At 45.0% G+C, this 17036-nt stretch overlaps 1 protein-coding gene across 9 annotated transcripts in view; it reads left to right on the top strand.

The window, feature by feature from the left end:
- The window catches only part of LOC309336514 (uncharacterized protein), a 36859-nt gene extending 20104 nt beyond the window's left edge, over positions 1 to 16755 (top strand). For 4 of the 9 annotated variants that reach the window (XM_081852374.1, XM_081852373.1, XM_081852372.1 and 1 more), the window contains exons 6-12: positions 991 to 1099; positions 2283 to 2393; positions 5559 to 5681; positions 7174 to 9357; positions 10824 to 10885; positions 12456 to 12534; positions 15582 to 16755. In XM_081852374.1, coding sequence (XP_081708500.1) covers positions 991 to 1099; positions 2283 to 2393; positions 5559 to 5681; positions 7174 to 9357; positions 10824 to 10885; positions 12456 to 12500 — 2634 coding nt within the window. In that variant the 3' untranslated portion in view covers positions 12501 to 12534; positions 15582 to 16755. The remainder of the gene's footprint in view (positions 1 to 990; positions 1100 to 2282; positions 2394 to 5558; positions 5682 to 7173; positions 9358 to 10823; positions 10886 to 12455; positions 12535 to 15581) is intronic. The other 5 variants (XM_081852380.1, XM_081852378.1, XM_081852379.1 and 2 more) reach the window with 5 other exon arrangements.
- The last annotated feature ends 281 nt before the right edge of the window (positions 16756 to 17036 follow it).

Below are 17036 nucleotides of genomic sequence, written 5' to 3'. Positions count from 1 at the left end.
TCCCTGCTCCTGCCAACCTGGCAGTTTGAAAGCACGTCAAAGTGCAAGTAGATAAATAGGTACCACTCCGGCGGGAAGGTAAATGGCGTTTCCGTGCGCTGCTCTGGTTCGCCAGAAGCGGCTTAGTCATGCTGGCCACATGACCCGGAAACTGTATGCTGGCTCCCTCGGCCAATAAAGCGAGATGAGCGCTGCAACCCCAGAGTCGGCCATGACTGGACCTAATGGTCAGGGGTCCCTTTACCTTTACCATCAGTGGTCTCCATTCTTCCTTAAATACTTCTGTCCTCTTAATTTGGCATTTACCTTTGCCATTTCTTCAGTGTGACAGTTCCTACCCTGAGGAACTTCCCGCCACTAGAATCTAGGCAGGAATCACCCCTACGTACGTCAGTAACTGGCCCTGATGGCTGTGCTGTATCTCCACAGTTAAGAGGCAGTAAAGCATTTGAGCGCCAGTTGTTCTTATTGTTGTTTGTTGTTAACTCCAAGGAAGGAGAGTCCCCAACCTCCTGAGGGAGACTATTCCCCTGTCAAACAGCTCTCACGGTCATAAACCTTAGTCAGAATCTCTTTTCTTGTAACTGGAAGCCATTGGTTCAAATCTTACCCTCCAGAGCAGGACCAAAAAATAAAAAATAGCTTGTTCCCTCTTCCATGTGACAGCCCTTGAGATATGGCTACCCTATCTCCTCTCAGTCTCATGCTGAATTTACCCAGCTCTGAGTGGCCTAAGTCCTACTCAGAGTAGACCCTGTTGAAATCAATGGCCCTAACTTAGTCACATTCATTAACTTCAGCGGGTCTACACTGAGTAGGGCCAGCATTGGAGACAACCCTGGTTGGAGCTGCCCTCTCATACCTCCCTCCTTGATCTCAGGGTCATGGGTTTGAATCCTGCATTGGGTGAAAGATTCCTCGGGGTCATCTATGACTCTATGATCCATTTGCTATCTCTCTCTCTCTCTCTCTCTCTCTGCCCTGTTTCAGGAGGGAGTGACTGATTTGTCCAAAGCAAAGAAGACTCCCTCGCAGGCTCGGCGTACGGCACAAGCCAGAAGAATTGTCAAGAAGGAGGACGGGGATGCTGCCACACTGGGTAAGCGTTTCTTGTGTGTCTGTCATGTCAGTATACAGGTCCTGGGACAAGATAAACCCCTGGCTCTTCTCGCACCAGGTCGAAACTTTTGAGAACTTGCTTTCGCAATCTGCTAGTCCTCTGCGAGGGAAGCGCTTGTCTCCAGCCTCCCTTTACTGACACGCTCCCATATGCAGACGGCATTTGAGATGTCTTAATTATTATTATTATTAATTTATTATTTATACCCCGCCCATCTGGCTGAGTTTCCCCAGCCACTCTGGGCGGCTCCCAATCGAGGGTTAAAAACAATACAGCATTAAATGCTCAGTTGGCAGGCGCAAAGAGTTCCTGCCTTTCAATAATAATAATAATAATAATAATAATAATAATAATAAATTAATTTTTATTTATACCTTGCCCTCCCCAGCCAAGACTGGGCCCAGGGCGGCTAACACCAGGTATAAAAAACAATTGATTGAAATACAACTTAAAAACAAGACTAAAATACAACATTAAAATGCAGCCTCATTTCAGTAGAAAGGCAAATCAAAAACTTTTTGGGGGTTGAAAATGCCAAGTCTTCACCAAGGCATAATAATAATAATAATAATAATAATAATAATAATAATAATATAATGGAGGACCACAGTTTATTTTTAAAAAACTATCTATCTATAAATCTATATATCTTTAGAACAATAAAAATATAATTTTAATTTGTATTTATAGCCTGCTTTTCATCAAATGGTCTCAGATGAGTTACAGAAATACAGCAATCAAAATAACTACAATATTTTAGTGTATTTTTGGTTTCTATGGAAGGCGCCCAGAGTGGCTGGGGAAACCCAGCCAGATGGGCGGGGTACAAATAATAAATTATTATTATTATTATTATTATTATTATTATTTATTATTATATAATTGGAATACTTGCCTTTGACTTTTCAGGTGTCTCTCGATAGGCCTATGTAGTTGTTTATAATTTTCTCCAGTAGCTATTCCCCTTAGCGGTTGTTAGGGTTGCCATATGTCCAGAATAATAATGATTATTATTATCATTGTCGTTCTTTTATTATTTGTACCCTGCCCAACATATATAAAAAGCATAATAAAACAAGTTTTATTCCTTCCTTTCTGGGAGAGGGACAGGCTTGTTCATTCTAGAATTAATTCCATTTATTTCCTTCTCTCTTTCCTCTAGAAGACGTGACTGTGAGCGACAGCCGGGCAGAGGGCATTTCAGAGGAGGTCCTTGTGCCCGAAGAAGTCGTATCTCAGGAGGAAGTCTCCACTGTGGTTGAGGCTGCTGAAAGTGGGTCCCCATTATGGATATTTGGGGTGGTTCCAGGGGGTCCCTGTATCGCCAGCCACGCCTCTGTTGGAGACAGTGCCGTATAGTGGTTAGAGCAGAGGGGAGTGGGGCAGCCTTTCTCAACCTGTGGGTCCCCAGATGTTGCTAAACTACAACTCCCATCATCCCTAGCTAGCAAGGCCAGAGCTCAGGGATGATGGGAGTTGTAGTCCAACAACATCTGGGGACCCACAGGTTGAGAACCGCTGGGGGGACGACCTGTGGACTCCAACTCCCATCATCCCCGGTTGCTGTCCATACATGCAGGGGCTGATGGGATTTGTAGTCTGGGCGACTTTTTATGGGGGGGGGGCAATGGTTTTCCGTCCGCCTGGCCTACCCCACAGGTTGCAGGGAAAAAACAAATGGGTTTGATTTGAGCTTGCTGGAAGGAAGCTGAGCTAAAAATGTCGCCGTAATGTAAAAACAGGTGGCCGTTTACCTGAGAGTAAGCCTCATTAAACTCAGTGGGGCTTACCTCTGAGGAGACATATATAGGTTTCCGCAGCTGGTGAACCCCCTTCCCTGCGTCAAGGCATAGAAGGCTTGGATACAGTGTTCATATATATTATTATTATTTTAAAAAAGAAATCCTGTGACAGCATTATTTGGGGGATGGGATTCACAATGTCATCAGGCCTAAAAAATAAGACACTTTTCCGCTCGGGCAAAGCCTGTCATGATTCAGAAAGGGACCGGGCGAAAAGCTCTTAAGTCATTATGGTTTTATTGCTGCGAAACACAGTGATAAAGCAGTGTAGAAATGATTGTATAAATAAATAAAATTAACAAGCCGGCCTTGGGTTGGAATTTGGCTTCCTTTTACCTCCTCCCTTTATTTAACAAAATTAATATATCGCTTAAGCAGCTGCACCTCGAAGCGGTTTACACGAAATATAAAATATGTGTTAAAATTGCCGGTAAAACCAGATGTTGAAAAACGAGCTAGCCTCGGAAATTTAAAAATATAGTTTAGAAATATAGGGTTGTAGCCAACTAAATTTTACACTAAGTAGATCCGTTTATAGCAATTAATTTTAGTCATTAACTTCATTGGGTCTGCTCTTGAGTAGGACTAGTTTTGGATGCCATCTTTTTGTATACTTTCTCTGACCCATAAGATCAGACCCTATTATTTCAGATTTCCTGTTTTTATTTGTTCCTGATTTGTAATGCTATTTACCTGTTTTTTGTTTGGTTTTGTGTACTGCTTAGGGCTTTCTTTTTTTTTAAAGTGGTTTCAAAAAGCTTTTAAATAAAACAGTAAATAAATAACTTTGAGTAACGAATGAGGGGCATAGCTTGTGGGCCGACAAAGCGAAGCGTAACTCTTCTTGGCACGAGGGAACATGTTATAGTTATGTAAAAGTCTAGCAGGAACCGAAAACGAGCAGCCGATAGGAAATAAAAAGGAAAAAAATTGGGGGGAAAAATCAAGGCTAAAATGATGAAATGTTTTTTCGAAATGTAATTTGGAAATGTACGTAATATTGAGCAGCTCATAAGGATGGGAAAGGAAACATCAAGATGGTGGGATGGGAAGTCACTTTTAAATTTGTATTAAATTTGAATTAATTTGATGCTAAATTCATTAAACATTTTAAAAAGCAATAAAAAATATTTTGGGGGGGGAGGGAGGGAGAGAACAAAGGGCACAGCACATGATCAACAGTTCCTTGAAAATTCCCCCTTAGCAGGATTGCAGCAGCACTTGTAACATAGCAAGTATTATGGAGACAATGAAATTATATAAAACATAAGATTATTCAAAAAGATGCAGTAGAAAAGGTTTATTTTTTTTTATTTTTTTTATAAATATTTATTAGAGTTTTTGGATACAAATGCACCGATAATAAACAATCTTACTTCCATCACAACGTAGTTTCATCACTTCTTCGGACTCCCTCACGTCTCCCGCTCCCATTTACATCGTTAAAAGGTTTTTCCAAGCAAATTATCAACTTGTTTACGATCTTATATCCACTCATTTAAATATAATCTAGCAATTCTCCATAAAATTTATGTTTTCTTTAATCTCACTTATCATCAAATTCAAAATCTAATTTAGTGGTGGCCAATTTTTTATAATCTAGCATCCTTCTTAACATTCAACCAAATTACAATGTTTTTGTAAATACATCTTAAATTTCTTCCACAGTAGAAAAGGTTTAATAATAGGACCCATGGAGGGGAGGTGGGAAGTCCAGAGATTTGGAGGAATCTGTAAATGTGGGTGTGTATGGTTGTATTGCTATAATTTTAAACTTGTAAAACCAAATAAAAAAATTATTTAAAAATAAAATAAAATCCCTCTTTCAAAATGCCACCCCTTCAAAATACCACTGCCAGCTCCCCAGATTCCGTGGGCAAGGTGAACAAAGGCATGCTCTATTGAAAGCAATAATTTATTAGCATGCTTCCCTGTTCAGACAGCCTCCACAGCAGCGCATGTGGTTAGAGATTGAAAGCAGTCCCTGGTTCAGATCCCAACTCACTGGTGACTAGAGTTTGCCAAGTAACTTTGGGACAGCGACTATTTCTTGGTGTCCCCTTGAGTTCCTTGGGAGAGGAGAGGGGGAAGTTGATGTACAAATTCATATATATATATATATATATATAATATTTATTCGTATTTCAAAAATAATACAAAAAGAGAACAAAAAATAACACAGGTACAAAAATACAAAACTAAAAACAATTAAAAACAGATAAAATTTCAATTGCTTATTTTCTTTTAACTTATTTCCCAGACCTCTTCACACCTCCCCTTTTTGTATTCCAATTCAAATTATTAATTCAGCAAATCCTTATTATGACTTATTATAACTTATTTCTCAACCTTTACATTACAGCTGGGAACCACTTAATTTCTGTCCAACATCATTCTAACATTCATTAATTTTACAATGTTTCTGAAGATAGTCTTTGAATTTCTTCCAGTCTTCTTCCGCCGACTCTTTCCCCTGGTCTCGGATTCTGCCAGTCATTTCTGCTAGTCCCATATAGTCTATCACCTTCATCTGCCATTCTTCCAGAGTGGGTAGATCTTGTGAAGTTGATGTATAAATTCAAGCCGCAACTAAACCGAGGCTCCGTTTCTCTCGTGTATCTTTGGGGTTTTTTTAGCAGGCACCATGATGGGGAGCCAAGATGAGGAGGCGAAGCCCTGCAAAGAATTGCCAGGCGGAGGCGAGGACAAAGATGGGGAAGAGAACAGAGTGACGGAGAAAGAGACTCAGACAGTGGCAGGTAGTTGAATAGAAATGAGTGCCAGTAGCCAAGGTTGGTTCTTGGGCTTACTGCCCATGGTTTGAGGGGAAACGATAGGCCAAACCATGACTTAGCTCCTGGCAACGCAGCAACCGGAGGCCTGGAGGAGGAGCGAAGAGTCCTACTTTCCCTGTGCTGCGCATTCCCCTTTTAAGTCACAGTTAAGCTTAACTATGGCTTAGTGCAGGTGTGGAGAACGTTTTGGCGTTCTAGATATTGCTGAACCACTGCTTCCACCGCCATGGCCAGTGGAACACCTTATTTATTTTGTCAAACTTCAGTGCATTTTGGGAAATGGGAGAGGGGACTTATTATTTGAGGGGCCCCCTGCTTTGAAGACCTACATTGCATCCCAGTACGTTTCCAAGCACAATTCAAAGTGTTGGTGCTGATCTTAAAAGCCCTAAATGGCCTTGGCTCAATATACCCAAAGGAGTGTCTCCACGCCTATCGCTCAGCCTAGACCCTGAGGTCCAGCTCCGAGGGCCTTCTGGTGGTTCTTTCACTGTGAGAAGTGAGGTTACAGGGAACCAGGCAGAGGGCCTTCTCGGTAGTGGCGCCCGCCCTGTGGAACACCCTCCCATCAGATGTCAAGGAAATGAACAAATCTCTGACTTTAAGAAAACATCTGAAGGCAGCCCTGTTTAGGGAAGTTTTTAATGTTTGATGTTTTATCATGTTTTTTAATATTCTGTTGGGAGCTGCCCAGAGCGGCTGGGGAAACCCATCCAGATGGGCGGGGTATAAATAATAAATTATTATTGTTAAAATTATTATTACCATATTTTTCGCACCATAGGACGCACCGGACAATAGGACGCACCTTGTTTTAGAGGGGGGAGAACGAGAAAAAAAAATTCTCCCCCTCTCTGCCCAGCTCCCCTTCAGCGAAGCGGCAGGAGGCGCTGCGCAGAGAGGGGGAGAATTTTCCCCCTCTTGTTTTCCCGCTCCAAAACAAGGTCCTTTCAAGGTGCATTCAGGCGGCTAACTTGGAAGCCTGGAGAGTGAGAGGGGTTGGTGCGCCCCTCTCGCTCTCCAGGCTTCAGGTTCCTTTCGACCTGCTCTTTGGGGCTGGCGGGGGGAAGCCCACCACCAGCCCCAAAGAGCAGGTCAGGGAGCAGCGGAGAGGTGCAGCGGAGAGGCTCCTGCCATAGCCGCGCATCACCTCTCCAGCCGGGAGAGGGTCGCGGGGCTATGGCGTCTTCGCTCCATAGGACGCACAGACATTTCCCCTTCATTTTTGAAGGGGAAAAAGTGCGTCCTATAGAGTGAAAAATACAGTATTTATTGCTATGTTGTTATCGATGGGAACATGTGCTTGTCATTCTTATTTCTCGTACTTGTAGCAAATGGTTGGCAAACACTTACTTAATGTAGGTTTTAGAAAACATTGGGCCCAGGATTTCAGTGTTTTTCATTTAGCTTGTGTGATTACATCCCATCTTCTTTGTAATTCTTTCATTTAATCCAGCAGGAAACGACCAAGAACAGAAGTACGAAGATGAAAGCTGTCTGGCAGAAGGACCTGCGCAGGCAGGCAGTGGTGTGACGTCACTGGAAGACTGTCAATGCGATGGTTTGCAGGGTCTGAACCTCACTGTTCATGAGAGGTCTCATATGGGGGAGAAGCCTTTTGGCTGCTCCAAGTGTGGGAAAAGCTTCAGCCGCAAATCGCTCCTTCTCGAACACCGAAGATCTCACCCAGGAGACACGCGATACGGATGTTCCGTTTGTGAAAAAAGGTTCAACAAGCGAGCACGCCTCATCGCACATGAAAGATCTCATACAGGAGACAAACCCTATCAGTGCTCCGACTGTGGGAAGTCCTTCGGTCAGGAAGCATCCCTTGCTACACACCAGAGGACCCATACCGGGGAGAAACCGTACGAGTGCCTCGAGTGTGGGAAAAGTTACCCGTGGAAAACATCCCTTGCCGTACATCAGAAAATCCATGCGGGAGAGACCTACACATGCCCCATCTGTGAGAAAAGCTTCAACCAGAAATCGTTGCTTAGGATACACAAGAGAATCCACACGGCTGAGAAGCTGTACAAGTGCTCAGATTGCGACCAGAGCTTCACCCTTGAGAAGTACCTGAATGCGCACAGGGTGAGGGCTCACACCCGAGAGAGGCCGCACGCCTGCGCCCATTGTGACAAAACCTTCATCTTCAAATATTCCCTCATCGAACATCAGAGAATGCACACAGACGAGAGGCCCTTCAAATGCTCAGACTGCGGCAAGCGCTACAACGGGAAAGCGGCTCTCGTCGTACACCAGAATACCCACGCGGGAGAGAAACCCTATCTTTGCCAAGACTGCGGTAAGAGCTTCAAAACCAAATGTGCCTTGACCGGACACGAGAAGCGCCACAGAGGAGAGAAGCCCCACAAATGCTCGCACTGCGACAAAAGCTTCTACTGGAAGCATCGCCTTATCTTACACGAGAGAATCCACACCGGAGAAAGGCCGTACCAGTGCCCCGAGTGCGGGAAGAGCTTCCGTTACAGAAACAACTTGACGAAGCACAAGAGGAACACGCACGAGACGATTCGCACGGGGGACAGGACCTACCAGTGCTCGATCTGCGGCAAAAGCTTCCGATGGCGGCGGAGTTTCATTTTGCACGAGAGAGCCCACACTGGGGAGAAGCCCTACAAGTGCCCCGAATGTGGGAAGAGCTTCATGAGCAGAGTGTCCCTCATAGTTCACAAGAGAATCCACACAGGGGAGAGGCCCTACCAGTGCCCTGAGTGTGGGAAGAAGTTCATTAAAAAACAGGCTCTTAGTAAACACAAGACAGTACACACAGGGGAGAGGAGATACCTGTGTACCGTATGTGGACGGAGGTTCTCTAACAAAGGCAACCTGATCAGGCACATGAAAATCCACACCGGCGAGAAACCGTACGTCTGCCCCATATGTGGGAAAAGTTTCATTCAGAAGGTGTGTCTGATTGAACACGAGCCGACCCACAGCAAAGAGAAGCCCTACGTCTGCACGGAGTGCGGGAAAAGGTTCAAGCGGAAAAGGGGGTTCTTGCTGCATGTGAGAATGCACAGAGGGGAGGTGCCCCGGGAAAGCCCCAAGAAAAGCCTCGACGGCGGGGAAGCTGTCAGCGCGAGCCCCAAGCCCCCCGCCAAAGAGAAGTCCCACCCCTGTTTGGACTGCGGGAAGAGCTTCCACTCCGAATGCCACCTTATTATGCACCAGAGGACGCACACAGGAGAGAAGCCGTACCAGTGCACCGAGTGCGGGAAGCGCTTCAGCCAGCAGTCGTCCCTCAACACGCACCAGAGAGTCCACACGGGGGAGAAGCCGTCGCTCTGCACCGAGTGCGGGAAGCGCTTCCACAACAAGAGCAATCTGGCGCGGCACCAGCGGATCCACACGGGGGAGAAGCCCTTTGCCTGTCCCGAGTGCGGGAAAACCTTCAACCAGAAAGCCTCCCTGGAGGCGCACAAGGCCACCCACAGCAAAGAGAGCCCCTTCTCGTGCGCCGAGTGCGGGAAGAGGTTCAAGCTGAAGGTCTCCCTCCTCGTGCACCAGAGGACACACACCGGGGAGAAACCCTACGAGTGCCTGCAGTGCGGGAAAAGGTATATCAGGTGCTCGCAGCTGAGGAGGCACGAAAGGACACACATCATGCAGACAGGTGAGAAGGGGCAGGAGGAGGTGGTTGCCGCGATTGTCGTCGTTAATTAAATTTGCGTACCGCCCTTCATCCGTAGATCTCAGGGCAGTTCACAAAATTACAATATGAAAAACACAAAACACATAATACAGTGGTACCTCGGGTTAAGAACTTAATTCGTTCCGGAGGTCCATTCTTAACCTGAAACTGTTCTTAACTTGAGGTACCACTTTAGCTAATGGGGCCTCCTGTTGCCTCCGCGCCACCGCCACACGATTTCTGTTCTCATCCTGAAGCAAAGTTCTTAACCCGAGGTACTATTTCTGGGTTAGCGGAGTCTGTAATCTGAAGCGTCTGTAACCCGAGGTACCACTGTATGAAAAACACAAAACACATAATAAAAATAAGAACAAAAACAAACCAATAACCCCCCCCGCCCTTACACAATGTATTTTTAAAAGGGCATCGGATGTCAATCCGCCAAAGGCCTGGTTGAAGAGTTAACATTTTTGCAAATAAGCTGTCATAGAATCATAGAATTGTAGAGTTGCCAGGGATGCCTTGCAATGCAGAAATCAATAAAAGTGGAGGTAGAGTATTGGACTAGGAGCTATGAGACCAGAATTCAAATACTGCTTTGGCCCCAAAGCTCACTGTGTGACCTTGGGCCAGTCACCGTCTGTTATCCTAACCTACCTCACGGGGTTGTTCTGAAGGGGGGCGGGTGGAGAACCTTGAATGCTACAGTGGTGCCCCGCAAGACGAACGCCTCGCAAGACGGAAAACCCGCTAGACGAAAGGGTTTTCTGTTTTGAAGGCGCTTCGCTAAACAAATTTTTCTATGGGGTTGCTTCGCAAGACGAAAAAATCTTGCGAGTTCCCGCGGGTTTTTTCCGCTTTTTCCGCCCTTTTCCTAAGCCGCTAAGCCGCTTCTCAGCTGATCGCTAAAAGCCGCTAGACCGCTAATAGCGCTAATCCGCTAAGCTGTCAATGGGCTTGCTTCGCAAGACGAAAAAATCACTATACGAAGATAATTGCGGAACGGATTCTTTTCGTCTTGCGAGGCCCCACTGTAGTTTCATCTCCTTGGAGAAAATGGTGGGACGATGTTTGTTTATTATTTTTATTTCATAGCATTTATATATTGCTTGATAATGAAGAATCTCAAAGTGGTGGTGGTTGTTGCTGTCAATAATGCCAATAATAAAAGGAATAATATTAAAGAAATAAACCCATAACAATAATATTAAATGAATCAACCTGATCACACTGGGTAGGTGAAATGTCTGACTGAAGAAGCTGGTCTCTCTTTCCCTCTTCACTGTTTTTGTCATGGCCTCATGGACCACCTGAAATTCCCGCAGTGGGAAGTGGGGGCTGGACTGTTCACCCCGATTCAGGAATTGTCAGTCTCTGTTTACTCCATCCTGTACTTCTGCCTCGATGATCGTGTTTTGACACATACCAAACCTCTTTGTCCATTTCAGAGTTGGTTGCTGAACCTGTTGAAGTTACAGAATTTCCTGTGGAAGCAATAAGTACTGCTGTGGTAAGAAATGAATTGTTGTTTTTTCAGTTGCTAGAGAAACTTTCCACCTGGCTAGGTTGCCCCAGCCACTCTAGGCAACTTCCAATACAGTCATACCTTGGTTATTGAACGCCTTGGTATTCGGACGGTTTGGCTCCCGAACACTGCAAACCCGGAAGTGAGTGTTCCGGTTTGCAAATGTTTTTTGGAAGCTGAACATCCAACGCGACTTCCGATTGGCTACAGGAAGCTCCTTGGTTTTAGAAAGGTTTCGGGAGTCAAACAGATTCCCGGAACGGATTACATTCGACAACCAAGGTACCACTGTACATAGAAAAACACATATTGTGAAATCAGTATACAAAAACTTTACAGGTGTTGTTCATTACAAGGAACTAGAGCACGGTTAACATTTGCTTTTCATTTTGAAGTAAAACCCGCACTACCAGCTACTCTGCAGTGTAAACACACCATTGATTTGATCATAAGGTGTGCATCTCCCTGAAAAAGGGTAAATGAAAAAGACACAAAAAATGACCTACGGTATGAAGACATGACACAAAAGGAAAAAGTGATGGGGTGGGAGGAAGAAACCACAAACTCAAGCACCAATTCTTAGAGGTTGCAGTTTATTATCAGGAACAATTTTGGGTCCCACTTGGTAGTTAATTGTAATTGTGATGCTACAAGGGGCATTTAGTGCTGCAGTCCTATGTATTTTTGGAGGAAATCCCATAGATAATAATAATATAATAATAAATTTTATTTATATCCCGCCCTCCCCAGCCAAAGCCGGGCTCAGGGCGGCTAACAACAATAAAACAGTACAACAGTACAACACAACACTCTAAAATCATTCATTATAAAATTAATTCAAAACAAACCACTGGCAACCATTGGGCCAGAGCTCCGCGAAGATTGCCGAGGGAGGGAGTCAGGCTGCGCCCTGGCCAAAGGCCTGGTGGAACAGCTCTGTCTTGCAGGCCCTGCGGAAAGATGTCAAGTCCCGCAGGGCCCTAGTCTCTTGTGACAGAGTGTGCCACCAGGTCGGGGCCACAGCCAAAAAAGCCCTGGCTCTAGTTGAGGCCAGCCTAACCTCTCTGTGGCCTGGGACCTTCAAGATGTTTTTATTTGCAGACCGTAAGTTTCTCTGTGGGACATATCAGGAGAGGCGGTCCCATAGGTACAAGGGTCCTTGGCCGTGTAGGGTTTTAAAGGTTAAAACCAGCACCTTAAACCTGATCCTGTACTCCACTGGGAGCCAGTGCAGCTGGTATAGCACTGGGTGAATGTGATTGGGCATTGGGACTCGCTTCTGAGTAGACATATATTGGTTCACAGGGAAGTTCATGCCTGCATTGTGGTCTCTTGGACATAAAAAATCTCTTTCCAGGCATCTTGCCACTTGCCCCTCCCACCCTGTGTGAGAAAAGCTGCTTTTATAGTGCAGATGTGCACATTTGAGGCGGCAATCTGTTACATAGGCTAGGCCTGCTTGTGTCAAGATGGACGGAATGCAATTCCATTCTTTGAAAACAGGAAGAGCCTGACTAGGAGATGGTAGTGTTCCTCATTCTCATTTTCATTCCAGATAAGCGTGGATGGTGATTTATATTTTGTGCAAACTACCGCATAGATTCAGACTGGCTACACCGGGGACCGGAGGTGAGGTAAGACCACTATCCAATCAAAAGCCACCATCATTCTGTGACTCCAGATCTTTCCTTTTATATAAGTAATACCTGAGATGAAGTTATATTTTTAAAGATTTGGAACAGTTAGTTATTGTTGAGCAGATAATCCCTAAATATATTCCCGGCTTGTCTGTTACCGATGAGGTATCCATGAGGGTTTAATCAGATTAGTCCAGTGTTCTTCATTCTCGGGTCACTACATGTTCTTGGACTACAACTCCCATCATGCCCAGCTATCTTTTTTAAAAAAATAATATTTATTCAAATTTTAAAGATTACAAAGAGTATATTAAAAAAAAGAAAAAATGAAAAATGAAAAATACAGAAAAAATACAAACAGTTAAAAAAAAAAACAGCTCAAACCTTTACATAACTTTTTTTCCTTTGCTTATTTCCTTGACCTCCTCACACCTCCCTTTTTTGGATTCTAATTCAATTAGATATTTCAGCAAATCCTTTCCAGCTTTGTTTTTATCCTAATAATTTATCTTAATATACTGTAATTTTACATTCTCGTCTTTCACCAATTAAAAAATCAATTTTTACCTAATCCTTTATATCATTTCTGCTAAAACCACATTACTTCCTTCCAACATCCTTCTAACATTCCTGAATTTTACAATGTTTCTGTAGATAAACTTTAAATTTTTTCCAATCTTCTTCCACCGACTCTTCTCCCTGGTCTCGGATTCTGCCAGTCATCTCCGCCAGTTCCATATAGTCCATCACTTTCATCTGCCATTCTTCCTGGGTGGGTAAATCTTGTGTCTTCCAATACTTTGCGATGAGTATTCTTGCTGCTGTTGTTGCATACATAAAGAAAGTTCTGTCCTTCTTTGGCACCAATTGGCCGACTATGCCCAGGAGGAAGCCCTCTGGTTTCTTCTGAAAGGTATATTTAAATACCTTTTTCATTTCATTATAGATCATCTCCCAGAAGGCATGCCCAGCTATCTTGGCTGTCTGATCTCTTATCCTCCCCCTTGTTCTAGGAGATCCTCTGATGGGGCTTCCCCACGGTGCTAAGATTCATTTGGCCTTCACTGGGGACTGAGCTTCCAGTGGGGCAGGTCCTTGCCCTGTGGAACTCCCTTCAGGAAGAGGTTCAGCTAGAACCATCCCTCCCTTTTTTCAGAGGTCTTTTGAAAACTATATTGTTTACACAGGCCTTTGCAGTATAAATTCTGCCTTTTTAACGAATCAATACTTGTTAAGGTTTTGTTTCTGTTTTTCATGTTTTTTGCTGGAGGGTTTTTTATATGCATTTTACATGAGGCTCATCCAGCTGGGAAGATAGCCCATCTAGGAGAAGGAAGACTCTGACCCTTAACCTCTACTGCCTTATGGGATATCTTCGGGAGGAGAAAAGGCTAAGGAGTAAAACCCTACACAAATCTGGAGTCCCTAAAATGGCTGAAAAGAGCCTTGTACACCTGCTTCTGGCAACTCCTGCAGCCAAGCTGGTGCCAAACGTCTTGCTCTGCTTTCCTTTGGACCACATCAACGAGGCTGAGACGGGGGTCTTGTCGTCTGGGCAGCCCAGCACCTCCGGACACACTGCCCAGGCTTGTGCCCTATGGAGGTTGCTTATGTGCTGCTAACACAGTGGTTTGACTTGACCCCCTGATGCGTTCTCCATTGTCCATCGAGACAGATGGAGGCCAACAATTTTTATACAGTGGCACCTCTGGATTCGAACGGGATCCATTCTGGAGCCCCGTTCGCATCCTGAGCAGAACGCAATCTGCACGTGCGATTGTCGCAATTCGCCGCTTCTGCGCATGCGCGTGACATCATTTTGAGCGTCTGCACATGCGCGAGTGGCAAAACCTGGAAGTAACCCATTCCGTTACTTCTGGGTCGCCGCGGAGCGTAACCTGAAATCGCTCAACCTGAAGCGACGTTAACCTGAGGTATGGCTGTATGTCATATACCACCTTGATGTATTTTTATGACAGCGCATATTAGAGCATTTTTCCTCAGTTTGGCATTGACTGTGGCTGACAGTAGTCCAGAACATCTGGCATGGGGGACCAGGTTATCAAAGTCTGCATTAAATTAAATCCAGGCCCCCTTAGGACTGGTGTGGGGACTGTTTGGCACTACAGATCTTACTAGAACTCCCCTCATTAGGACTGGTAAGGTAAAGGTAAAGGGACCCCTGACCATTAGGTCCAGTTGTGGCCGACTCTGGGGTTGCGGCGCTCATCTCGCTTTACTGGCCGAGGGAGCCGGCGTACAGCTTCCGGGTCATGTGGCCAGCATGACTAAGCCGCTTCTGGCAAACCAGAGCAGCGCACGGAAACGCCGTTTACCTACCTGCCAGAGCAGTACCTATTTATCTACTTGCACATTGACGTCCTTTCAAACTCAAACCGCTGACCTTCTGATCGGCAAGTCTTAGGCTCTGTGGTTTAAACCACAGCGCCACCCGCATCCCTCAGGACTGGTAAGACATACATTCAAATGCCAACCTCACCATAGAAAATCTCTCACTGGGTGGCTTTCGGCCAGCCTCTCTCTTTCTCTTTTTTCCCCTCTCTGCCCTACCCCCATCCTAACCTTAAAGGTAAAGTTAAAGGGACCCCTGACCATTAGGTCCAGTGGTGACTGACTCTGGGGTTGCGGCGCTCATCTTGCTTTATTAGCCGAGGGAGCCGGCGTACAGCTTCTGGGTCATGTGGCCAGCATGACTAAGCCGCTTCTGGTGAACCAGAGCAGCGCACGGAAACGCTGTTTACCTATCCGCCAGAGCGGTACCTATTTATTTATTTGCACTTTGATGTGCTTTCGAACTGCTGGGTTGGCAGGAGCAGGGACCGAGCAACGGGAGCTCACCCCGTCACGGGGATTCAAACCGCCGACCTTCTGATCGGCAAGTCCTAGGCTCTGTGGTTTAACCCACAGCGCCACCCGCATCCCTTATCCTAACCTTATTCAGAAGATAAAATAGGTATCAGGGAGAAGAATGATCTGCGTTTCCCTGAGCTTAGAAACAAATAAATTTTCACTTTCTTTTTCAGGTTCCTCAATCAAGATTGCCAGCCTGAAAATGAACAAAAAGAAGAAGTTTTTATTAATTTACGTATTACGTTTTTTGTTATACTGCTCTGTGGCCCAAAGCCCTCTGTGAGTGGTTTATAGTTAAGTGCAGGTTTTTTTAAAAAAGAAAAAAGAAAAAGCACCGGAATATATGAAATTGCAATATATAACTGTATATAGATAAATGTCGTTAATAATGTAATTTAAATACATGCACTCTGGAATGAAGTAGGTCTTCGGCTGGTTGGTCTTAGGCCCTCAGCCTCCCCTCCCCATTGTTGTGACTGCAATGATAAAATGTTGAGGGGGGGGGCATATCCTCCTCATCTTTTAACGGCCAAGTTGGAAATGTGTCTATGCAAACGTACACACATTAAATACATGTACGCACATATCTGTGCATGCTTGCCGAAAGACATCAGGTGGATGAACTTGATGAACCTCCTTGTACTAAAGGTCCCCGGATTACGATCCTATCGCTGAGAGAGGTCTCTGTCCCGTGGCAACCCACCCATTGCATGTGGCATGGTCTCTTTTTCCTGGCTGTGTGGCTATACCAAGATCTTTTAGAAGCTGTGTTCCTTGCACAGCACGGAGTCAGGAGGAGTGGGGTTGTATTAGTCACTTCTGCTGCCTCTGTCCCATCCCTGCTGCCCCTCTCTTCCTTGTAGAGGCTCCTCGCATTGTTTAGATTGGGACCAGGAGGACTTCCTGTTGCAGACATTCGTTCCTCCATGTATTTGGGGAGGGGGGCGCATGGCTCAAGACAAGGATGCAGTGGGATAGGGGTGGGGGCAGGGCATGGTTACCCAGAACATTTCTCTTCTCCTTTAGCCGATTCTATTCTAAAAGCCCAAACAAAGCGCTAGTTTAACTGGAAACCCCTGAATCAGTTTACACCAAGCTACTATTTGTTCTTCTGCCTCCTCCTGCAGTCATTTCTTAAAAACAAAAATCGGTATAGAAAGGAAATAATAATAATATCCAGTTTGAATGTAACTAGTTCTACTAGCAAATTTACCAGCCCTTGTTCGACTTTTTTTTAAAAAAAACACAACCCTGCTTTGTAGTCATGCTCTAGACACTGCTCCAAGTGCTTCTAATTATTTTTGTATATCGGTAAGAGATTATTTTGAATCGATACTAAATAAAGCTATGTTACCTGTACAATTACTGATATTTTTTCCCTGGCGGTGGGGGGGGGGAGTTGTCCACTTCCTTCTATATTTTTTCAGTGTGCTTTCCCTCACCACCTTCCACGCTCTCCCCTAGTGAGTGTTAACAGGATGGGACAGGGGACATTTTCTAAACGGGTTTTCCATTTTCTAAACCGGTATGGTGTGAGGTGTGCTGAATCTAGCATGCTTTATAAAGGGCCCAAGAAGGGCAGAGCGCAGCCGTAGAAGAGTTTGGACTTGATATCCCGCCTTTCACTC

The sequence above is a fragment of the Podarcis erhardii genome (genome assembly GCF_964252035.2).
Source record: "Podarcis erhardii genome assembly, chromosome: 2".
Taxonomy (NCBI): domain Eukaryota; kingdom Metazoa; phylum Chordata; class Lepidosauria; order Squamata; family Lacertidae; genus Podarcis; species Podarcis erhardii.
This window is presented reverse-complemented; position numbering and strand designations above follow the sequence as displayed.